Source organism: Heterocephalus glaber, unplaced genomic scaffold, assembly GCF_053883595.1.
Source record: "Heterocephalus glaber isolate CG9 unplaced genomic scaffold, H.glaber_assembly_v1.0 deba00001472, whole genome shotgun sequence".
NCBI classification, from domain to species: Eukaryota; Metazoa; Chordata; class Mammalia; order Rodentia; family Bathyergidae; genus Heterocephalus; species Heterocephalus glaber.
Genome location: NW_028258315.1, coordinates 7,279,382 through 7,304,245, shown reverse-complemented (window position 1 = coordinate 7,304,245; position 24,864 = coordinate 7,279,382). Strand labels below are relative to the sequence as shown.

At 46.4% G+C, this 24,864-nt stretch overlaps 1 protein-coding gene across 12 annotated transcripts in view; it reads right to left on the bottom strand.

The window, feature by feature from the left end:
- The window catches only part of Rreb1 (ras responsive element binding protein 1), a 170,011-nt gene that overhangs the window by 36,623 nt on the left and 108,524 nt on the right, over positions 1-24,864 (bottom strand). For all 12 annotated transcript variants that reach the window (XM_087181152.1, XM_087181159.1, XM_087181160.1 and 9 more), the window contains 5 exons: positions 24,278-24,392; positions 21,022-21,137; positions 19,742-19,954; positions 14,912-15,001; positions 13,378-13,541 (listed from right to left, as the gene is read on the bottom strand). In XM_087181152.1, the coding sequence (XP_087037278.1) occupies positions 13,378-13,541; positions 14,912-15,001; positions 19,742-19,912 (425 nt within the window). In that variant the 5' untranslated portion in view covers positions 19,913-19,954; positions 21,022-21,137; positions 24,278-24,392. The remainder of the gene's footprint in view (positions 1-13,377; positions 13,542-14,911; positions 15,002-19,741; positions 19,955-21,021; positions 21,138-24,277; positions 24,393-24,864) is intronic.

Genomic DNA, 24,864 nt, shown 5'->3' with positions numbered 1-24,864 from the left:
GGGGTGGATTGGCTGGATTCACCTTGCCTGATCTTCTCATGTGAATCCAGAGAAATGGCAGAAGGTTACCTACCACTCTCCACCCGACAGCCCATAAAAATTGCAGGGGCAGGGACACCACCGTGATGAATTGAACGCCTTCTCTTCCCAAGCTGAAGCCCACTGACATCCTCAGCTATCCCGAAATGACTTCTGTGTTGCCTGTTGTCAACAAGGCAGCCCCAGCTGGGTTGACACTTTCAAAGTGGCCTCATCAGCCCAGAGCCACTTCCTCCGAGGGAAGATATCCCCAGCCCTGCCATGGAGAATGCCCTCCTATGTGGTGGCTAAAACCCCAGCATGAAAGCCACCCCCAGCCTAACTCCAGGGGCCACCAAGACCATTGCTCAGCCTAGTCTCGGGAGAACCTCCTTCTGTGGAGGAGGAAGAGACGGCGGTCTTCATAATAAGAACAACAGATGCAGGCTGGGCCCTCTGAGAGGGTCATCTCATGCCCAACGGGAAAGAGGAGGGCATGGCTATGGTGCATGGAAGTGTGATGGCAAAAATATAAGCCACTGCCACCTGGGAACCCCTTGTTACGCTGTTTAGGGCCCGCTAACCCAACGGGGAGACAGAGCTCCTCCTCCAGGACTACAGCAGTTCATGGTCACCTTTATCTCAAACAGGGTGGATGTGGGACACACAGGGCCTCTACTTCTGAGGGATGACAGAACCCAGCTCCGGGGAAGGGATGGCACACTATCCTACCAATAGTGTGCTGGGTGGGCGGACAGCCCGGAAGAACAGCTTACAATCTTGGTGGGACCCACAGTGCTCAGACCTCAGTTTTGCTGCCTGTAAAACTGGGACAGCAGCCCTCCTACAGGAAGGAGCTGGTTATGTAAGCACGAAAACCAGGCATGAAGTGCCGACACCACACACATCCACCAGCCCGTTATGCAACAGAATCTCAGGTTTAGGGAAATACAAACTCTCTCTCCCCTGAAGGCCAACAACCTCTCCATGAAGGATCCCAGAGCCCTGAAGGAAGTGGAGAACAAACACCCAAAGGGGATGGGGATGCTGTGTCACCGACAGCAGGCTAACGTTTCTGTGCCCCTTGTTCACTCGGAGGAGGGAAGGTGTGTGTGCGCGTGTGCATGGAGGGTTAGATGTTGTTGCTAATCACCTTCCTTAACAAATCAGAAAAACGTTGACAGCGAGTGGGCACGTTTAGATGTTTGCTAGCACCAGCTTGCTCAGCCCAAACAGGTTGGACAGGTTGGATATTTAAACAAAGAAGGAAAAATGCAAGGTATAAAGCCTAACGAAGTGGTGCCCTGGAAATGCAGCCAGCAGCCTACAGGTTTCAGTTTGTGATCCAATGCTGGAAACCAGGCCCCAGGTTTCGTGTGACAAAACTAAACTGGACAAATTCAGGACCGGTTCAAAGTTTTCAGGATGCCAGGCCGGGGGGGTGGTGGGAGAGGAGTCGGGGCACATGGGAACCCATCCTTGCCTGCTGTGACCTAATTTGCATCTCTTATAACTGCCCGGCTGTTCAAGTGTAGGCAGGCACAATGCTCCAGATTTTGATGTCCTCTCCCAGTTTTACCTGGTAAGACAGAGCTTTTGAAATATCTCAACAAGAAATGTCAAAAACACGGCACTACTGACATTTAAGAGAAAAATTCTTTTGCCTTTGCTTCATCTCCAAATGAACAGACAAACACCACCTCTGTCAGAAGACTCAAGTTACAAACATTAGTGTCCAGTCGGCCAAATGATAAACAGCTAATGATGAACCAATCAGAAAATTGAAAAGCAGAGAAAAAAAGCCTTAGTTGCTGTTTTACATGTCTCTGTGTGTGGACAGTTTTGTAAGTGAGCTGTCTCTCTCGGGCACAACTGAACTCCAACTGTCTTTGGACAGAAATAAAAATAGGCACTAGCCACAAGTACGTTTTTCAACTGTTCCCTAAAAAAAATAAATAAGCCATGCTGACTGTTAAAGGAGTATTAGGGAAGAAAAAAACAGACACAAAGTAAAAGAAAAAATTGTTTTGAAGATGTCAAGTCTAGCAAACCCCAAACAGACAACACAACAGACTATCAATTAAGACTGGCTGACTTTCAGCTTGGATGTTTCCTTATTCTTTTTTATTTATTTGAATAATGAAATTATGTGACAAGTCATTCTCGCCTACTCTTTCTTAGAGAATAATGGTAGCTTTCTACTATGTGCAGATTTCTAAAATGCAAAGTAAAACTTGTGAAAAGACCACAGAATATCATCTAATAGTATAAATGCAAATCCATACCACAGATATAAAAACATCACGGAATAAGCCATTTAGTAAGAAGGAAAGTATGCAGCTAATACTGAGGATCTGCACAATCAGAAATGGGAATTCCGGCACATGGCTCACAGCTTCTGTACAAAGCCCTGTTATCAGACTGGGCCTTCAGAATGCAGCCTGTGTCACTCCCACTGCTAAACAGTGTGGGGTCTACTTCTTGGTTTTGTAAATCTGTATCTGAGCTGGGTACAGAAGGGACTGCTGGGTCACGTATCTTCACCGTCAAGAGAAAGGAAAGCAATGAGATTTGCTGAGCATCTAATGTGAGCCAGAGGTTTAGCATTTAATCCTCGTGACAGACTGAACGTCAGGAAAGAGAGTCTTGCCCAGATGCAGAATCCTTCAACAGCCATGGCTAGAAAGGAAGAGTGGCCTCCGGGGCACTACAGAAACATCCCCTTTATTTAAATCAGGCTTGAAGTGAAAAATAAAAGCACGCGGGCCGCAAATCTGGTCAATGAGGTGTCAAGAAAGGCTAAAAATGTTTAAATACAATCAAACAGTGAATTTACTTGGTGAAACTTAATGCTATTAGAGCAGAACTGGTAACCTAAGACATGCTGCTGTGATAAACAGATTTGTGAATGTTCATTCTCCGTGAGCCAAAATAAACTCCTCCTCCTTAAAAAAAAAATTTCCATTCCCCAGGGAAAATGATGGGCCACTCTAGATACAGAGGCCAGCAAGTGAGAGCTGGTAAGTGGAATGATTCAGGAATAGGGATTATATTTCAATGAGGTTTTTTTTCAGTAAAAAGTTTCAATCCTTGTTAAAGAACAGCTTCCTAAAATATAGCAGAGGTATGTCTATCTATTTCAGGATACACAGAACTAAACAGTGGGAAAATTGCTTTGATACTCAAGTATTACTGTCATGAAACTACCAAATATTCACCGTATACCCAACATACATGATATACACATATGTAGATACATGTTCAGCACTGTTTATACACTGTGCTATATATGAAACCATTAAAATCTCATTCACACAAACCACTCAATGATCTCATTTATCTTTTAAGTAGTTAAATGTGTTAAGATCTGAGTGTTCCTGAAGAATATTTTCTTCTGGTTTTCTTTCCCCTTAAGATAGCTTCATTGTAGATAACAGAAAAGAGATGTTATGTGCGTCATGCTAGAGCTCAAACCAGGGCTGTGAGCATGCTAGGAAAGAGCTCTGGCCTCAGCTCCCGGAAAAAAATTTTCCTCCTTTTTCACAGACATATTTCCAGTGCCAGATGCTGTGGTGTGCACCTGTTATCTCAGCTACTCAGGAGACTGAGGCAGAACTGCTTGAGAACAGGAGTTCAAGGCTACCCTAGCAACACAGTGAGACAAAGGAGGAAGGGGGCTAGGAAGCAGGGAAGAGGAGAGTGGAAGGATGGAAAGAAGGAAAGGAGGGAGGGAGAGAGGGAGTAAAGAAAATACCTCACGGGAAACAAAATGTTCACACAGTCCTGGGCAGGGCGACCCAGAGATTTCCAACCTACAGTGACTCTCCGGCCACCTGACCCGGCCTGCATAGGAACAAGATGGCAGGTGAGTAAGCACCAGTTGATTAAGAGACGCATTGAGGGACGGGACTGGCTGAACCTTTTGAGTGCTCAGCTCCACGTCTGAGCAGCAGCAAGTTCCAGAACTAGTACAGGGCACCCTCAGCAGCCCAGCACCATATGTGACAGAAGTTCGAAGGGCAAAGGCTAAAGAAGTGACTGTCCTCTTCTCAGGGGACACTGCCCTACCTCTGCTTCTCTTGTTTAACACTGGCCACCTGTTCCAGACACCCAAGTTCAGTTGTGCGGGCCAAGGGCTGGCTTAGCCTAAGCATCTGAGAGCAGCATGCTAAATTCAGAATCTCCATGGTCTCGTTTGTCATGGAGTAGGTCACATTTCTGTGCAGCCAAGATTTTCTTCAAGCATAAGAGGAACACATAAGCCTCTGTTCTTGAAGACTGTCTGCTATCTAGTGGCATCCTCAGGGCCCGAGACTCCTATACTTAGCAATGGTAAAAATCTTGCTCTCTACACTAGGAAACAAAGCCTGAGGAAAACAACTCCACGATGCTCCAGGGATTCCCTCCTCCTGCACGGGCACCCTTCTAAAGGCAGCTGCAGTGAGAACACATCCCTGCTTTCTGCAAAGTAACTGGGAAGGTGGTGGCGGGAGCCTGGGGCTGCCAGGGTCTGCAGCTTGTCCTCAAGCCTGACACACACCCACAGCTGTCTTTACAGTTTAAGTCTATGATCCGCAAAATGAGAAGCAAAGTGGAAATTGATTTCCTATTTTCCCAAAGCAATTAGCCTACAAAAAAAAATTGTTAAAAATACCCATTTTAGAGACAGGATTTATTCTCAATGAGCTGTTTCCATTACTGTCTTCCAAATATCACTTTGTCCGTCATAACTCTGTGGCCCTATGCTTTCTGGAATGCTGCATATTGCAAAGCTCGATGCCGTTTCCTACTGGGAGCTCTCCCAGAGGGCGAGCTCTGGCTCAGTTTCCCAAGTTTGTTTTGGAAGACAAGCACAGCTCAATCCAAGTTTGCAACGTGGGAGCTGCTGATAAAGAGTTCTGGGAAGGGAGAGGCTGGAGCCACAGTGATGTTTCCGTGAAACATGTTTTGTACTTGATGGCAACCTGTTTCTGTGCTCACGATCTAAGATATGGTTGAAAAGGTCTGGGATGAAGGATTTTTAAACGTCAAAAACATGAGAACCCGCAGACAGGGAAGTGGCAACTTAAAAAAACTATAACAGATACAGTGATCCATTGAAAGGGTTTCTCACTCAAACTTTCTCAAAATTAATTGCATCACTTTCTTCACTCTCTTTACCAAAATATTACTTTTAAAAAGGGATGTTATCCTGGCCTGCAATTAGCATACTATGCTATAATCCCAGGTCCTTGGGAGGCTGAGACAGGAGGATTGTTTGAGGACAAGCATGTAAGGACAGGTGGAATAACACAGAAATTCCATCTCAAAAAAAAAAATCAAAACCCAACCAACCAACCAAACAAAAACCAAGCTAAAAACAAGTCATGTAAATTTACTAGAGTTAAAGTGTAAGAAGTTAGGGTTTTACCAGTGCTGCTCAGTAGACAGCCACATGACTACCCATAGCATAAATGAATCACATACTACCTCATTCTGTGATGCTGACTTTACTAATACAACAATGCTACTGCTGGCTCTCTTATTAAAGTAGGAAGGAAGCTCTATAAGAGGACTGACTCGCCTTAGAAACAAGGCTAAAGAACGCATGCTCATAAAATGACCAATAGCTGAAAGGTAGTAAAGGAGCGGCTTCACCGGGAATACAGAGAACAGCCTGAAACTTGAGGAGGGAATCCTGGTACCCGCGTTGTGACATACGGCAGGAGGGCCTCTGGGTCTCAGAACAGAAATTCTGGGGTAGATGTGGATCTACCTTACACAGCAAACCCTGGAGGCCTGGGCGCATCCGCAGGTGCCAGGCAGTCGGTGCAGAAAGGGCGGAAGGGGGAGCTGCGTGGCTCCAAGCGACACTGTGTCGGGACTGTGTGGAATCGAGCCCTGAGACGGAGAGCCGAGCTCTTCTGCGGTGCCAGGGACTGAACGCAGGCTGTTATCCTGTAAGTGTGCGCACTCCCGAGAGGGAAATCCGGGAAGCTACACGGCGGGGAATGGGCAATCGCAGAGTGCTGGATCTGTACTCGGAGAGGGGAGGGGGCGGACGGCAAGTCTGAGCCTGGAGCCCTGGCAGACGGCACACGTGAGGGGTCCAGCTCAGGGCCCGGGGGCGCTCAGCTCAGCACTGGCCGAGCCCCCACGAAGGACTCCTGGGCGCTACCCGGCCCCAGGGTGCTGGTGGGACCCGCGTAGGAACCAGAGAGAGAGCCCGACTTGGAGCAGACAGACGTCCCGTCCCGACCCGTCCCAGGGTCCACTGCCGCAGGGCGGGCCTGGCTCCTGGCTAACGAACAAGACACAAGCGCGGCTGGGCAGAATCGCAGCCGCCAACGCAGGCCAGGCTCCCCAGGGATCTGCTGGGCCAATAAATCCAACCCTGCTCTCGAGGGCACGTTTTTGTGTTTTCACATTTTTATAATTTTGTTTCAAAGATACAGCTTTGCTGACAACTGAAGGCAGTAATGACTTTGCTGTGATTGGCAAAATCCAAATGTCCTTTTAACCGATTATTTGAGATTTTAGGTAGAAAAGAAAAAAACTTAATGCGTGATAACCCCGTTATTCTAAAGAATATTTTGCTAAAGTCACAAATTTAGTATAGCCAAAAGCAAACAAACAAATTAATAAAAAACACATCCAGTTCATTCTCTGGCATTATATGAATGTTTACTCAGTATTTTCCCCCCGAAGTATAAAACAACAATAATGTAAATAACCATTTATTTATGTGTACCATTTAAAAAGTATGACCTTAAGTACTTGGCAAGTATTAATTCATTACCTGCGACAACATTCCCCACAAGGTAGGCACAGCCAATACTACCTTTGACAGATGAAGTGACCAAGATACAGGAAGGTCAAGTGATTTGTCGAGGGCCAAGCTGGGAGCAGCGGGAACACCAAGTGCCCCAGCTCTAAAAGTAGAGACTCAGAAAACCTCCCACCTGACCTGGGGACAGCACACTTTAAGCCCTCAGAACCCTTTCAGAAGCATTTTTCCTTTTGGATCCAACTTCTAACTGAGGTATAACTAAGCCATTTTGTCAGAGTGCTGAAAAATAAGGAGATTTTCACAACTCTGCAGAATTAACAATTTAGTCCTTCCCTCCCAATCCAGATGCCTTACAACAAATAAAATCAGTATAAAACCAAAAAGTAGTAAATATCCCTAAGGCCGACTTAAAAAAATTACAAGTAACTCCAATATATGGAGTTCATAAATGAGAAACGTATCTAGCTATGCTATAAGAGTCAAGATCATGGGGCTGGGGATTTAGCTCAGTGGTTTCACCACCTGCTGCGCAAGCGCGAAGACCCGAGTTTGATCCCCGCCCCCCCCCCAAAAGTCAAGATCATTTCTAAGTCTCTGCATGTATACTCAAACAATACCCAATAAAATGTGGCTAACATGGTTGTCCCACAGCTGCTCTGTGCTCACAGCACAGTGGTGGACCGTGCTAGCCAGAAGCCAGAACAGGTTAATACTGGACAGTGTGGACCTGGTGGGAATGGGGAAAAGAAGGTGCTTTCTCCTCATACCTGTGGCAGGATCCATCAATTGTGGCTCGCACAGTAGTCAAAAGCAGGGCCTTTGAAGCCAGACAGCCCATGTTCCTCTCTCGGGTCTGTACAACACTCGATCCTTTCCTCATTTACAAAATTGGGCGTTAATTTTATAAAAGAAGCTTCGAGGCAGAGCACATAAAAATAAATGCAGGTCAGCAAGCCCTCACACAGTGCTGTAAACCAACTAGATCCAACAGCACATCTGTTCATGCTACCCAACAAGAGCAGAACATTCTTGCTTCTCAAACAGATGCGGAACATTCGCCAGGACAGACCATAGGCTAGGTGACAAAACAAGCCTCAATCACTGCGGAAGGACTAAAACTACACAAAGTATGTTCTCCCACCCTAATGGATGAAACTAGAAATCCACAACAGGAAGAAATATGAGAAGTCACAAATCTGCAGGAGTTGAACAGCACAATCCTAAATAACCAATGGCTCAAAGAACATAATGGAAATTAGAAAATACACTGAATGATTGAAAAAGGAAAAAACAAGGCTGGGACTGGGTGTGGCGGTGCATCCCCGAAATCCTAGCACTTGGGAAGCTGAGGCAGGAGGATTGGCATGAGTTTGAGGCCAGCCTGGGCTACATAGTGAATTCAAGGCCAGTCTGAATTACAGAGCGAGACCCTGTCTCCAAAAAGAAAAACAAAACAAAATAAACAAACCAACAAAAAACCAGGGCTGGAGATATAGTTCAGTGGTACAATACCTGCCTAGCAAGTGCAAAGCCCTGAGTTCAATTTCCAACACCACGAAAGAAGAAAAAAACAACACACAAAAATTGACAGGATAGGGCCGGGGATTTAGCTCAGTGGTTCCGGCGCCTGCCTTGAAATCTCAAGGTCCCGAATTCAATCCCTGGTAAAAAAAAAAAAAAAAAAAAAAAAAAAGACAGGATAAAGGGCAATGTGCAACTGTAAATGCTGGTATTAAAAAAGAAAAAAATGCTGGTTTTCAAGTCAACAATCCAATCTTGTACATTAACACTGGAAAAAGAAAAATATAAAGGAAGCAGAACTAGGGAATAAAGTTTAATACAGAAAGTTAACAGAAAAACAGAAAAATCAATGAAAGCAAACACCTATTCTTTGAAAAGATCAATAATACTGATGTATGTTTATTAGCTAGATTCACTAGGGGACAAAAGAAAAGAATCAAATTACTAAAATCAGGAATGGAACACAAAACATTACCACTGAATTTATGGAATTGGAAGGATTACAGGGGGCACTGTGAACACCTGTATGTCACACAATTTGATCACCTAAATGAAATGGCTAAAATTCTTAGAAAGACACATATGACTTAGAGAAGAAATAGAAAATCTGCAAAGACCTATATAACAAGTGTTAAGTTATTTAAAACTGTCCACACAAAATCCCAAATGAGTTCTACCATTTAAAAAATTAATACCAGCTTGTCACAAACTTTTCTAAAAAACTGAGGAGGGAATACCTCTCAGCCCATTCTGTGAGACCAGTCTTATGAAAGCAAAATAAAGATAAAAGAAAACTACATGAATATATTCACAAAAACCCTTTAACAAAATACAGCAAGCCAAATCCATCAACACTTGAAAATTATTATACGCTATAACCTGGTGACATCTACCTTACAGTAAGGTTAAACATCCAAAATTGAGCAGACTAAAGGACAAAAACCGAACCTGACCAAAGATGAAAAAAGAATCATTTGACAAAATCCAATGCTCTTTCATAATAAAAACATGCAACAAACTGTGAGTAGAAAGGAACTTCCTACAACTGCTAAAGGGCATTTATGAAAACCCCACAACTAACATCATATTTAATGGAGAAAGGCTGAGTGCTTTCTTCCTAAGCACTCAGCTTTAGAAGTAAGACAAAGTGTCTACATGCTTCAGTGCTGTTCAGGATTGTAGAGAAGGTGTGGTCAGGACAAACAGACAAGAAAAGGAACTAAATCACAGCCAGGATGGACAGGAACAAGTCAAACTATCTCTACCTGCAAATGCCCCAATCATCCATATAGAACATCCTAAGGAATCCACTAAATAACTAAGAATGAGCAGGTGGGTGGGAAGGGGAATAAAAAAGAATCAAGACATGTTCTATACATGCACTACTCCCCAACATGAGTGCAAACTTCATGTAGTAAACAAACAAACAAAAGAATAAATGAGGTCACTTAAAGGAAACAAGATCAATCTATAGAATTTAACTGTATCTGTATACCCACAACAATTGAAAAATGAAATTAGAAAATAATTCCACTTATCGCTAAAAATAAAAGAGGAATAAATTTAACAAAATAAATATAAAACTTATACTCTGAGAATCATAAAACATTGCTGGAGCCCAGCATGGTAGCACAACTGTGTAACCCCAGCTACTCTGGAGACTGATGCAGGAGGACAGCAAGTTTGATCCCAGCCTGGACAACTTGGTGTTACCTTGTTTCAAAGCAAAATTGAGGCTGGGCTTGTTGGCACACACCTATAATCCCAGTATATGGAAGTGGAAGGCCGAGGCAGGAGGATCTGTATGAGTTCAAGGTCAGGCTGAACTACATAGGGAGAGCCTGTCTCAAAAACAACAACAACAACAAAAATTTTTAAAGAGCTACAGTGCTTAGCTGCCACGCAAGGATCTGGGGTCAACCCTCAACTACCACAACCAACCAGCCAAACAAAAAAAAAATTGTTACAACAAATTCAGGAAAACCCCACTGGAAATAATTTTCACATAACTGAATAGAAAGCCTTCATATTGTTAAGATGGTAACACCTGCAAAGTGATTTACAGATTGAATGTGCTCCCCATACAATGATTTGAGCTGTCCTTTTCTGCAGAGCCTAATCCTAATATTCAGAAATATAAACAACCAGACTAGCCGAAACAATTCTGAACAAGATCTAAGTCAAAAGACACACACTTCATTACTACAAAACTATAGTAATCAATTCAGTGTGGTTATAGTCACAGAACAGAAACACAGCCCAAGTGAACAGAACTGAACTGACTGAGACAGCGAGACAGTTCAGTGGGGAACTCTTCTTAGCCAATAGTACAACAGGCTGAATCTGGATTGCTTCCTTACGGTACACAAATATTCACTCGAAACAGATCATACGCTTAAGCGAACAACCGAAACCATGAAATTCATGGGTGCCACTTCTCACCTAGTCGGAGGGCTGGAATGTAGAAGACAGAAGTCACACATATTGGCAGGAATGAGAACTGGAGCCCTCTTGCCTAAAATGGGGCAGCCACTTTGGAAAGCAGTTTGGCACTTTCTCAAAATACTAAAAATGGAATTACCACATAGCTGAACAACTCTATTCCTAAATGTCTACCAGGAGAAATAAAAATGTACGTCCACATGAAGAGTTATACCAAGATGACCATAACAATATTATTCATAATAGCCAGAAAGTGGGACTCACTCACTGTCCATCAACTGATGAGGGGGTAAATAAAATACTGCATAGCCAAATAATTAATTAATATCGACAATAGAAAAGAAAATAAAACCCACTGAACTGTACAGTTTTAATGGGTGAAAGCAATGCTATATGAATTCTATCTCAGAGAAGATGAAAAACATACACAGCAAATAGAAAGCGCTTAGCCAGCGCCTGAACCCCAGGGAGGCCATCGATGGTTATTTGTAAAATGCACCGCCAGATGTCCCCGATGCACAGTAGCTCTGCCTTTTATAGGTGTGTTTAACATGCTTGTGTCCTGAATCACAGACAATGCCTCAAAATGGAAATTTTCCAAATAAGCAGTGACTAAGCCCAAGAGCAGGACCTCACGGAGGACCCTAAGCAGTCCGTGGTCACGTGGTCAGAACAGAAACAGCCTGGGGGGGCGCTTCTCACCAATGTACCTGCTCCCCTTCGCGGATTTTCACAGGAGAATATGAGGAAACCACCCCAGCAGGGAGTAGGCAATGCCTCTAGCACTCAGTGTTGAGAAGGGCAAGCACAGGGTGGGCGTGGGATGCTTTGGGTGATGGGAGGGCCGGAAGAACAGGCCTAAACAGAGGGCACCGTGATACCAAGGGCCAATGTGGTGGTAAAGCAGCAGAAAGCTAAAATGACAAGTAGCATATCAAGAGTAACGACAGACACTAGTCACGTCCTTCTTTGCACCCAGAAACACTCAGAAGAGATAAAGGGCCTGGCGTGCTGCTGTACACCTGTAATCCCGGCACTCGGGAGGGTGAGACAGAGGAACACCGTGAATCTGAGGCCAGTCTGAACTACATAGCGAGACTCTGTCACAAACCACTCCCACCCCCAAAAGAAAGAGGATAGGAAGAAAGAGAATGAGCCACCAGGAAACTTATGAGATTAAAAATTCTTTAAATATACCTTTCAAGAAGCCATACCATACCTCACTTCTAGAAGATCAGATTGAGAAATGCACGGGCTTTAAATGATTGCAGCATTATTCACATCAACTGATAATAACGGATAATATTTCTTGAGTGCTTACCATGTGTCAGGCACTGTGTGCTAAATTCATCATGTTCTAATCCTCATCCCAACCCACAGCACAAACACTCACCCACCACAGCTAAAACTGAAGATGTACAACTGGCAGTAGGGATGTGAGTTCAGACAGGCAATTCCCAAGTCAGGAAACTACTACTGTACCTGTATGTAACAAGTGTGCTATCACTGGCTCATAAAATGAGTTTCAAGTGGAATAAATGGGACCGTCTTTGTACTTATACATAACCAAATATAGTCAGCATGTCAATTATAAATTAGTTACGTAAGGTTTCCTTTTCTTTTTGATTTTTGAGACAGGGTCTTACTATGAAGTTCTGGCTGACTTCGGACTCACTATGTAGCCCAGGTGGGCCTTGAATTTGCAGCAAGCCTCCTGTCTCGGCCTCACAAGTGCTGGGATTACAGGGGTGTGCTACCACACCTAGCTGGAAGGCTTCTTTTTGAAATAACAATATAAGAATTCTCAACTTTTTTTCTGAGAAGGTGCAATTTTGAGTCTTCTCCTCCTTTTTCCTAGTTTCAATGTTCCTAAAATGTTTGTGTAAAAAAAACGTGTCCTAAAATTCTTTGTTCTAGTCTCTTATTTGTTTGGGGTTTTTCTGAGACAGGGTCTCACTATGTAGCTCAGGTTGGCCTTCAACTCATTATGTAGCCCGGGCTGACCTTGAATTTGCGGCAATTCTCCTGCCTCAGCCTCCCAAGTGCTGGGATCACACGTTTGTGCCACTATGCCTGGCTGTTCTAATCTCTTAAAATATAATGTAATCACTCCAAAATACATTTCTCATTGCTTTGGAGAAATCACTGTGCATAAACACACTGTGTTCTGTCCCATCTCTGAGTGAGCATCTTTCTCAGGCAGTAATTTCCTGCTGTCAGACTGTCTTTTCTCTATTTTATCTAATCTTTTCTGAAGCTCCAGGACCAAGTCATTTACCTATTTCCTTGAAGGCCTCAGAGTATTTTCTTTCTGGTAAGGTCTGCAGGGAATCTGGTAGGCATGTGACAGTACTGTTTTAAAGGATGGGGTTATGTGAGCGTCCCTCCTCGAGGGCACCTGTGAGTGTGATAAGCTTCCCAAAGAAAGTCAGTCAGCACGGGTTAAGAACTGTGTCACCACAAAGAACCTTGAAGGGCTACAGACTGGGCCCAGAGATGCATTTCTCATCCACCAGAGCCCCGTGGAGAACCCGGGAAGCAGTGAAGGGGCAAATAAACTATCTCTGGCCTTCTCCATGGAGGCTGGGACTTGAGAACCTGCCAGGTCGGGGAGGCGCCTCACCCACCTGTGCATGTTCCCGTTGGTGGTGAAGGACTGGCCACAGACAGTGCACTTGTAAGGCCTCTCTCCAGAGTGCACCAGCATGTGGCGGTCCAGGGAGCTGGCCGAGCTCAGCGACTTCCCGCAGATGCTGCACGAGTGGTCGGCTCCTCCAGTGTCCGTGTTGTGCTGTGGGAAGAAAGCAATCACCACTATCCCTTGAGGAGACAGGCAAAAACTCAGCTGTTAAGACATGCAGATCTAGAGCTTTATAAAAACCAATACATTTTCTCGGCTATTTTTTTGTTTCACTTTAAGTCTCTTTCCAAAGGACCAAAATGTATCAGTGTTACGGTTTAGGCCCCAAAGTCCCATGTGTCTTTTTGGAGGGTGATGGGATCATGAAGGCCCTAACTTCATCCATGGGTTTCTCTGGCGACAAGATCAGATTTGATGGCCTGTCGGGAGGTGACAGAAGGAGGAGGCAGGGCTAATGGAAGGGAGCTGGTGAAGGCATGCCCATGGGGACCTTACTTCCTCCCTAGCTCCTTCCTCTGGGCTTCTCCCCCTGGCTCTCTGTTTGCCATCAGCCAGGAAGCAGGCAGCTGTGCTCCACCTCGTCCTTCACCACAATGTTCTGCCCACAGCAGACTGAAGCCTTCCAAACTGTGGGCCACAATAAACTTTCCTCCTTCGAGGTGACCGTGCCAGAGATTTGGGGGCTGCGATGGAAGCTGACTATCACAGTCAGGAACACAGGCAAATAACTGTTCTGTGTGACCTTCCATGTCCCTGTGAGGATCAGAGACAGGTGAGGCTTTTGCAGGTCTTTCTTAGAAACACACAGATCAACTGATCGAACGTATTAACTCCTGTGGCAGAAGGAGTCCCAACTACGCAGCAAATATGTGCAACAGGATTCTCACAGAGTCCCCATCCCTGCTTCAGTTTGCTGACTCAGGCCTGCTGTCAGAGGAGGAGAACTGAAACCCACACTGAGCAGAGCTCTGGCTTCCGGTATCTGGTCTGGGACATTTCCATGCAAACCCAAGTTAGCGCCCTGATGTTACCAGTCAGCAGCATGTTAGGACTTTAACAGATCATCAGTCCTTCACTGTTCTCAATTCATCAGTAGTCTGTCGTGAATCGGCTACGGTAGGAGCGGGAGGAGTATAAATCTACCAATCTCATAGTAAAGGAAAAAAGATCCCAAGTTGAGTAAAGTCCTAGCTGCATGATAGAAATTTATACCAATATAAAGAACAGGGATCGACATCTACAACCTCAAACCATAAGGGATTCGATTCATACTGACAGGTCACAGCTGATGAGATCCTGGGTTCATGTAAGCACCCAGTGAACTAGATGTTTATGACAGTCCAGGCTCTGTTATGGCACAGTACCACGAGCACACAAAAATTATTTCATAACCGCCCTCCAAGGTTATAAAATATTACATCAAAAGTAAGTACAGTTCACACTTCATCCATCAGAACCAAAGACCTTGAGCTCTGTGAATGAAGAATAATGTAAGACGAAAATACAGAAGTGCAGCCAACCTGACGGATGTGCATAGTCAACTGGTGCTGGGTAGTGCAAATCTTTTCACACAGCGGGCAGTTGTAGGAAGACTTCTCCTCTTTCGTTTCCTAAAGAGAGATTAAAATGGAGGAGGAATTTTAAATCACTATAGGCTGTGCCTCTACTTCTGTAGCAAGCCTGTGTCTGTAGCGCTGGCGCTAAGGAGCTGAGAGCACCTGGCCCGAGATGGCCCACGCTTGGGCAGGTCACCTCCCCATCTGTACCCAGTTTCCTCCTGTGCCAGTGGTATGGACAGACACACCGTGCTACAGTTCAGAGTAACGAGTATGTGTGAAGCCCTGCAGCAGGGCCTGCCACAGAGGACGTGCTCAATAAAGACAGAGTACGTGCTCAATAAACAGGAGCATTTCTATTATGCACACATCAGTTAATTGTCAGCAGTGATGGAGAAATAAGCATCAATCCCTTCCCCACTTTGCTAGGAATGGAATCTGGGTCTCTCCAAGTCTGTCCCAGTTGCAGACAGAATTTCCTGCCAGGTCTCAAGGGTCCTGAGGGTCTCAGGAAAAAACCCACACTCCCAATGGCAGGAGCTCTCTTGGTGCCCCGCTTCACACCCACTGGGCCTTGCAAGAAACAAGAACCGACAGGGGCAACCCCCTGACTGACGACTTCCCCACAAGGCAACAAACAAGCAGCCCGCTACTTGGTGAGGTGGCTCATTTCATGTTCCCTCAAAACATACATGATAGGCTCTCTTCAAGCAGTATTTTTACCGGTTTAAGAAAAGGCCAAATTCTTTCACTAACCCTTTGCTATAGCTCCTCTCTCAAAGTAATTCAGGAGGAGCTGTGAGGGCCTGTGCAGTTCGTGGCACCACGGGTGTCTGTCTCTGTCTCCAAAACTGAGTCCAGGTCTGCACTCCTCTCCCAGGAATTTGGAATTCAGAGATGGCCACCAGGGAGTTTCCAAGATCAGCAGGATTGCAGCGGGGAGCTCTGGGAAATACAGTTCCATCCTCCCTTCCCCTGCTGTCTTTGAGACAAGGCCTCAGTGTGTAGCTCAGGCTGGTCTCAAAGTCTTGATCCTCCTGCCTCAGCCTCCCCAGGACTGGGGTTACAGGCACGTGCCACCACGCCAGCCTTGTGAAAAATACTCATTTCTAGATCAAGCTCTTGACATGCTCATCACAATTACTGGAGACAGCAGTCTGTCTCACAAGCTCTCCAGAAGACACCGACATGTGCCCAAGTTTGGGAACAACAAAGTTACTAAGGCAGGTGACCCAGAGCATGACCACCGAGAATTCGTGTAGAGTCGGGGCCAGGCCCAACACTGGGGCATCTGCAAGCCACGAGAGAGCAGTGGGTGCTACCTGAAGCAGGAAGCCTGAGTTGGGCTAGGGGACCCTGGGGGCCCGAGAAACGCCGACTGCCCCAAAATGAGCTGTGTATCATTTCCTGCCCTTGAACGGCCTTCAGCAGAGCTCTTCTGTTCGCACTCAGTGGAGTAAGCTTCTTTCCTTGCAGAGTAACACCCATTATTGAGCACATACTATGTTCTGAACTCTGAATACAGACACAGCCGTTTGTTCTCATAACTGAGGCATCATCACTGCTTGGCGAGGAAACTGGAGGACCGAGGGTGAGTAACTGTCCCAAACGGGAGAGCAGTCAGGAAGCAGGCAGAGAATTAAGTCAGGCCAGCTGCTCTACAGCCCGGCTCTAAACCACGATGCTACATAAAGTCTGCCCAAGAAAAGGACTAGCCCCAAGGCAGAGGAAGGAACCCCTGTGGTTGCTCATGAGAGATGATGAAAATAAAAAGCCACCCCAAAGACTATAAACACAAATGGTGCCATAAACCGGATGGGTGAAGTGCGTGCGAGGTGCCCTTCTCAGTGCTGCAAGCCCTCTTCTCTCTGGGAGTGGTCTGAGCAGGGGGTACGCCAGCCACATGTTTCTCACGCTCCACACCCTGGGGAGAAAAGCCCCTGCCCTCCCTCAGTCATCCACATTTCCAGTCCTCTGAGACGTGTAACGGGGGACACGGGCGTCACACCTTCCCAGCCCAGCTTCGGCCCGTAAGAATGGAGCTGGCCAAGGAGCCCCCAGGAGAAACAAAGCCAAGAGGTACAAAAGAAGAGCACAAGCCATAATAGCAAGGGGTCTCTCGCCGCCGGGCCAACTCTGAGGGCCAAGTTCAATCTCAGGGGCATTTCTGATAAACCATTAGATTAGCGAAACTAGATTGGAAAAAAATTTTTTTTAAAAGAATGACTCACTGATATTGTGTAAATACATATGAAAAACTCAAGCCTCAGCTGACACAATGGCTCATGCCCATGGCACCAGCTACTCAGCAGGCTGAGGCAGGAGGACTGCTTGAACTCAGAGTTTGGGAGCATCTGGCAACACAGCAAGACTCATCTCAGAAAAGGGGCAGCCCCTTGAGAGGACACAGAAATCATCTTGCATTCACCTTGAAGCAGACACCACACACTGTGTGGAGGCTCCCGGGCTCCCTGATATTGACTCTAGGGTTGATCATTAACCGCCACAGACCTGCGGCTGCAATGGTGCTATGCAGACCGTGATGTGGGCCCACAAAAATCCCAGGTGGTCTGGGAGAGGGGGGGTCCGAGGGACTCAGGTTTACCCGTTTCTGAAAGCGACCCACATGGAAAGGAGCGCCGTGGAGCTGGAAAGGCCTCCTCGGGAATGCTGAGGCCTGGCACCGCAGCTGGGCAGGGGTGCGAAGCACACTTCCTGAGCGGCGAGATGAAATTAGCAGCTGATGTGATAACTAACCACCCCACAATGAAGCAATCTGGGCCCCAGTCAGCCCCGGGCCTGGCTAATCGGCCCTGGAACTCTGTGCTCCTTCGCACGCCCTGTGCCCGGCCTCCCTCACTCGTCCTGCCCGTCCAGCTCACAGGTGAGGATGCTCCCTTCATCCCCACGCTGCCCACCTCGAATCTGGCTTTCTGAAATTCGGGACTGTGTGCAGCTGGCTCTTTCTGGCCCACACTTCCCTTTCAAAACCAAAGCCAGGACCCCAGAAACCTCAGGAGAGAGGAGGTGGATGACAAGTGGCCCTGCTGCACGTGCACATCTGCCTCTGCACCCGGCTGAGCAACCTCAGTAGCCCCGAGGACCTCTGAACGGCGGGCAGGCAGGGACCCAGAGCCTGGGCTTGGGCCAGCTTGGCCGGCGCCATTTAAGGAAAAGCTCTAGCCTTCCCTCTGCTCATCCCTGGTAGAGCTTGAAGATGGCAGTGGTGGCCCTGTGTGTCTTCTTCGCCCCAAATGCTCGGCACCTGGCACAGTAGCCAGTGGGAGGGAGGAGCTGGGTCTGTACTGTTAAATGGCTGAGCAATGGAGATGACGGTAGGTGGATGGACAGATGGACAGATGGAGGGACAGGCACATGAGAGTAGAAATCAACCTTTTCTTCCTGGAGCTAGTGCTCCTTCTCGACTCAGGCCACAGTCACGCAGGCTGAGTATTTTCTCAGGCACCCACAGGAAGAGAGGCACACGGAAGCAAGGGAGAAAAAGAGAGAAAAGAATCAGTGCTCCAACCCAAGGCATCACTAACTGCTGATCCTGTCTTGAGCAAGGTGTGGAGAAATGCACAGGCTCCCACACTTCCGGTGGGACTTGGGGATGGCACCACCTTTCCTGGAGAGCAAGCTCGATTAAGGCTCTACTTCTGAGAATTCATAGATGTGCTCAGAGAATTTTGTATAAAGAGAGTCATGAAAAGATTGTCAGTAAAAAGCCAGGTGACGTGGTGCGCACCTGAATCTCAGCACTCTGAGATGCTGAGGCAGGAGGATTGCAAGTTTGAGCCCAGCCTGGGCAACTTAGCAAGGCTGTCTCTTAAAAAAAAAAGAACAGGAAGGAAGGAAAAAAAAGGCCGCTGGTGATGTAGCTCAGTGCATCTGGGTTCAACCCCAGTCCTACTAGAAAAAAAGATTAGTAATAAAAAGGAAAATTAATTCACAAAGGCCCAACACATTTGCTTTCTTGTCCATCGGTGGTTCCTAGAAGACCACCTTCTCTCCAGAAGTTCAACAAAAAATTAAACATGCATTTGTCAGTTTATACTGTAAGACTCTGGAGGTGAGCTGAGGGCTCCATGCCTGCCTCTCTCCTCAATCTATGTACTCGGGACAGCAAGTTACCACGGGGACAGCTCCAAGTGCCCCTTTTATCCACTAACGAAAACACTCCTCCTATTTCCCAGTGGAGGAGACTCAGACTAAGTAGTGGCACTCACCCCTCCCGGTGCCTGTCCTCCATTTACTCTTTCCACTTCTCCCGATCCTCTGCCCACTGAAAATTCAAGAGGACTAAACAGAATATTAAGTGGAATTCTCTGAAGCCAAATTCTGTGTGCTTTCAAAAATGCAAAGCTCAACAGCAGCCCCTATACAAACAGGACTTACTGTCTAATCTGAAGACATGAAAAATTAATTATTATTTTTTTTAAAAAACCGAGTTCTAAAAACCCAATAAGGAAAGAAATCACCACAACACAGCAGAGATATAAAGTCCAGTTCACTGCCTTGACCATCATGTGAATAAAGCTTGTGTTTAAATCAAATCATGGGGCAAAGAATAAAAGTAGTTTCACCAGCACTGACACCACAGCAAAGAAAATTTCCTCCATGAAGGGAAACTGACATAAGTTATGAAAAGTCTGCTCCTGAAGCATGACTCTGGCCTCTGGGTATGCCTGTTACAGGAGGCACCCAAGGCTTTGTAGGAGCTGAGGAACTCTTCCCACGTGCTCATAGACCAGACGGGCGGGCGGGATGCGAACCCAGCACACACACACTTACCTGGTTCCTTCTGCCAATCCGATTTGGTCCTGGAGGCTTTGAAGAGGACTTAATCCCCTGAGGGCTCCCGCCATTCTCTGCCACATTCCCTGCATTCATTACTGCTGACATCATGGTGTTGATGGAAGACAGGTCTGAGCCTTCCAAGCCAATGGGAGAACTTGACGTCATTGGGACAGGGGTTTACACCTCTAGGAAGCCTCTGCCGTAGATCTGAAGATTGGAAATTACAGAGGTGATCGTGGTGAAGTTCAGGGTTCTGTCACAGCGAAGTATTGCTGGCCATAGGCAGTGTAACTTAAGTCAGATAAAAAACCGGCCAACACCCCCTTCCTTGTCCAAGCCTACACTCGTGAGGCACCCATGGTGATTTCAGCTTTCATCTAATGCGGTCTTGGCGCACCAAGCCTAACTCTTAGCCTTACTTTTTGGAGTGCATATCTCTGCTTTTCTTAATCTTTTTCCCTCCTACCACTAGGGGTTGAATTCAGGAGGGCCTTTGCAATGAGCTGTATCCCCAACCCATTTTTATATTTTGAGATAGTGCTATGAGTTCGAGGCCAGTGTGAGCTACACATTGAACACTGAATTCAAGACCAGCCTGACCTACACAGTAAGATCCTCTCTCAGAGAACCGCCCCCCCAAAACCCAAAACAAACAAACAAACAAAAACAACCCTGCTCAAAATGAAACAAAAGTTTAACAAAAAAATAAGCAGAGGGCCAGGGATTTAGCTCAGTGGTTTCGCCACCTGCTGCACACGCGCCAGGACCAGAGTTCGATCCCTGGTACCAAAAAAAAAAAAAAAAGCAGAAACATACATATTTTGAGATAAGGTCTAGCTAAGTCATCCAGGCTGGACTCGAACTCGCAATTCTCCAACTTGCCTCAGCCTCCTACAGTGCTGGGACTGCAGGTGTGTCACCACACCCAGCTACCTTTCTTAATCTTCTGAGCACAGGTGAGGAAGGTGAGCCAACAAGGAGGGAACCAACAGCTGCCATTTGGCTAACACCCTCTTTCATAATCTATACTCATTTTCTACTACTTTAGGACTCCAGACCTAAAAACCAGTGATAAGAAACCAGATTTTATTTAACTCTATGGTTATAATATAGTGATTTTAATGCGAATCCCAAATTTGCTAAGAGACTGAAGAAGCCAACCTTATCAAACTTATAATTTAAAAAAAGGCTGGTTCTTAAAAATACCAGTTGGTGCCACATCTGTACCCCAGCAAATGAGGGACTGAACACCTCCTCTCCCCTCTGCTAGTTACCTCCATTTTCTGCCCGCAGTGACAAACTTCAAAACTTCCCCCGGCTACTATTATCATCCATGCGTGGCAGGGATGATTCTGTGTTGGCTTCTTCCTTCTTGTGGTGTCACTCGTCACTGGAAAGGAAACAGAGGGAGAAGATTCAGTGAGTGTCTTTTCACTTAGCGAAGAAAAACTGAAAATTGTTATTTGCCATGGTCTCAGCCCACTATCTTCACGAAGACACAAGCAGCATGAGAGTCGATTTCTAAGTCCTGTCCGTCCCAAATCTTACTCTGCTATTTTCTATCCCTAAGGCCTGCTGCAGATCTGCCACCCTCACTCTTGACAGCCGAGAAGATTTTGCTGTTTTTTTCTGAAGCTCATATTCACACACAGAATTTTCTTTCAACCTACGGCCTAGTTTTTCACAAGGAATCTCAGAGCCTACCTGACCCAAAGACATAACAGAAACGGAATTCACGGAGTCTAGGTGCTTTTGGGTCAGACCTAAGAAAACACCTGGCAACACAGAAAGAATGACCAAAGGGGAAAACTACGGCCTCTGCTGCGGCAAACTTTACTTCAGATCACTTCTATTTCTTATGACTGAAAGACTGTGGCCACTGCTAATAAGTCCACTGATAAAATGTCTCCCTCATTTTATCCGGGAAGGTCTTCCCTATCTGAACCCCTATAGTAATATTATCTTAATATTCTGTTGTCCCACAGTGTGCATTAATAAATTTTAGAAGTCTAGCTTCCTTGCCCCAGCTGTGTAGGGTGTGTGTAAAAACATGAGAACACAATGTCACGTAGTTTCCCCACCAACTTTAGGGAAATATGACAAATGGCCCCTCCGGAGCAGCTCCGAATGTACTGACTTCACCAACAGCACAGAATGGCCGGGGACACAACTCTGTTCCGTGCTGCTCCACCAGCTAGGACTCAAACTAAAATCCTATTGAAAGGGTCAAAGAAAAAGAAAAGTGGACACAAATGACCAGGTTAAAACAAATAAATAGTAGTAATAAAAGGTCAGAGATAATCTTGGAGACAAAAATGTGCCTTCCTTGTTGCTGTGGTTTGAAGATGTCCCTCAAAAGTTCATGTGATGTAAATTTAATCCCCATTTCCTATGTTAATAGTATTTGGAAGTGAACCTTTGAGAGGTGATTAGGATCAGGTGAGTTCTAGCTGGGCCTGGTGGTGAAAGCCTGTAATCCCAGCATTCAGGAGGCTTAGGCAGGAGGAGCCTGGGCCACATAGTGCACAGCCAGCCTAAACTATATAGGCAAGGCCCTGTCTCAAACAAACAAACAAACAAACAAATGGATCAGATGAGTTCCTGAGAGTAGGGCTCCCATGGTAACATTAGTGACTCCATAGCAGTGGTGGTGAACTACAGCACGAGTGCCACAGTGGGCTGTCTGTATCACTGAAAGCGCTAAAAGGTTTGCCATCACCTTTCTTCTGGAAGAGGAAGAGGTGCACCTGGGCTAGCATCTTGCTCTATACTGCCATGTGATGCCTCCACCAAGTGATAGCACAGCAAGAGGACCTCACCAGATGCTGAGCAGATGGGGGCACCATGTTTCTGGACTTGCCAGGCTCCAGAACCATGAGCCAAATTTTTACTCTTATAAATCACTCAGTCACAAGTATTCTGTGTGGCAACAGAAAGGGTACTAAGACAGATAAAAAGGACATTGTGAAGAGAAACCAAAGGGTTTTCTAAACAGTAGAAAAAGGGAACAATTGCATACAACTCAAGACTCCCTGCGGGGCCTGGTGGCTCAGGGTTTTAATTGCAGCACTCAAGAGGTGGAGGCAGAGGATAGCAAGTTTGAGCCCAGGATGGGCAACTTACCAACTCAGTGAGAGCCTGTCTCAAAATAAAAAATGGGGCTGGAGATGTAACTCAGTGCAAAGGTCCTGGGTTCATTCCCCAGTACTGAGGCAGGACTTTAGGGCACTGCAAACTGGCTAGGAAAGCGTGTGTGACCTGTCAATTACAAGTTCCAGGACACATGCACAGAACAGTTCCCAAAGCCCCGTGCACGGAATCAATCAGAGGGTGCCAACTTCAGTTCTTCTCATGAGAACCCAAGCAAGTTTCTGATAGGACGGCTTAGATGTGACGTCAGCCTGGGGAGCAGAGGGTACAAAAATGGCAGCCATGGAGCGCTTGGCCACTGCGATTGCTCACAGCGGTCCTCTGACTGCAGAGCGTACTTCTAATTCTTACTTTTAACTGGCCCACACTCGGACTGCACAACATGTTTCTCGTCTTTTCCTACTTTTAATCAATGTCAAACCTTGCTACTTTTTTTACTTGTTTTGTCCATTGCTTTGTTCGGAATAAGAAGAACCTAAAAAATATTGTCAGAAGGAGACCCTAGAATCTCCAAACAGTACCACACACACACACACAAAACGGATCCAGCCTTAGCTCCCACATCTTTGCCCATATGGAAAAGCCTCAGCCAAAATGAAAGGAAAAGGGCCGGGGATTTAGCTCAGTGGCACTGCGCCTGCCTCGAAAGTCCAAGGTCCTGAGTTGGATCCACAGTACCAGAAAAGGGGGAAAAGAAATTACAAAATGAAAAGAAAAAACCTAAGTTATTGTCTTTCCATGCAGTTTCCCCATGTTGGCAGACAGTTTTAACAACTGGGCTTCATTCTTCCTGTTTTTAACTACCTTGTTTATTTGGGTGATTTCTCTCTAGGAAAAAAACATGCACACACGAGTCCACACATATATATGTACACAAAATGCTTTCCTTGGATCGCAACAAAAGTGTCCTCAGTCCCCTGGAATGTTTGTGACCAACTGGCATGTAATTAGGTACTTGGTTTCTGCATGGATAACTTCAGTCCTGAGCTCACCTCATCCTTTTAAATCTCTCTCTCTCTCCAGACTGTATGTATCTCTCCACCTACAGATTGTGTGTGTGGTGCTGGGGATTGAGCCCAGGCCTTGAATGTGCTAAAACAGTGCTCTGGCAGGAGAGGAGAGAGGGGGCCCCCCCGAGGAGCTGCTCTCTGTGAAGCAAACCTCGGTCAACCTGCGAGTTCTCACCCCACATCGCAGGTTCAACAGATCAAGAAGGGTAAGCAAATCACAGTTATAACTTTAGCCTGACTCTGTGACACATCTGAGAACGACCTGGAAAAGAGGGAGGACAATTCTAGGGGAGGAGCAAAGGAGAGAGAGAAAGAAGATTCAACATTCACCATTACCATGACTCAAGAAAGTCTACGAAGCTCGACTGACCTGTTTTCCTTATCACGCTGCCCTCCTTTACCGAGGAGCCGACCCTGACTAGGCCCAAAGGGAGGCAGAGTCACACCTCAAAGCCACCACTTCTGGAGCACAGAGTGGCAGTAACCTGCAAAAATGAGAAAAGGTGATGTTAGAGGGGCTGAGACCAGAAATGATCCCGCCTCTGTGTAATGTCTTCTAATAACAGCACCAGGGGTCACGGATGAGGACAGGAGCCCGGCCCTGCCTGCCTGCCTGCCTGCCTGCAGTTATGAGCAAGCTGCCATCAGATGCCTCGCAGAGTGGACCCATCAGCACCCAAGCAGGCAGGCAGGAGCTGCATGCACCCCAAGCAGACAGAATGATGCCCCGCCCCGCCCCAAGCACAGCAGGGAGCTGGCTCCAGGTGGAGCTTCAACCAACTGAACAGCACGCTGATGGTGGAGCCTGATGGTCCTGCAGTTTACAGGGAAGAGAAAAGTCGGCATTCAGCGCCTCAGAAACGGTGAAGCTGGGCATGGTGCTGCACACCTATAATCCCAGCACTCAGGAGGCAGAGGCAAGAGGGTCATAAGTTCCAGGCCAGCCTGGGGTACACA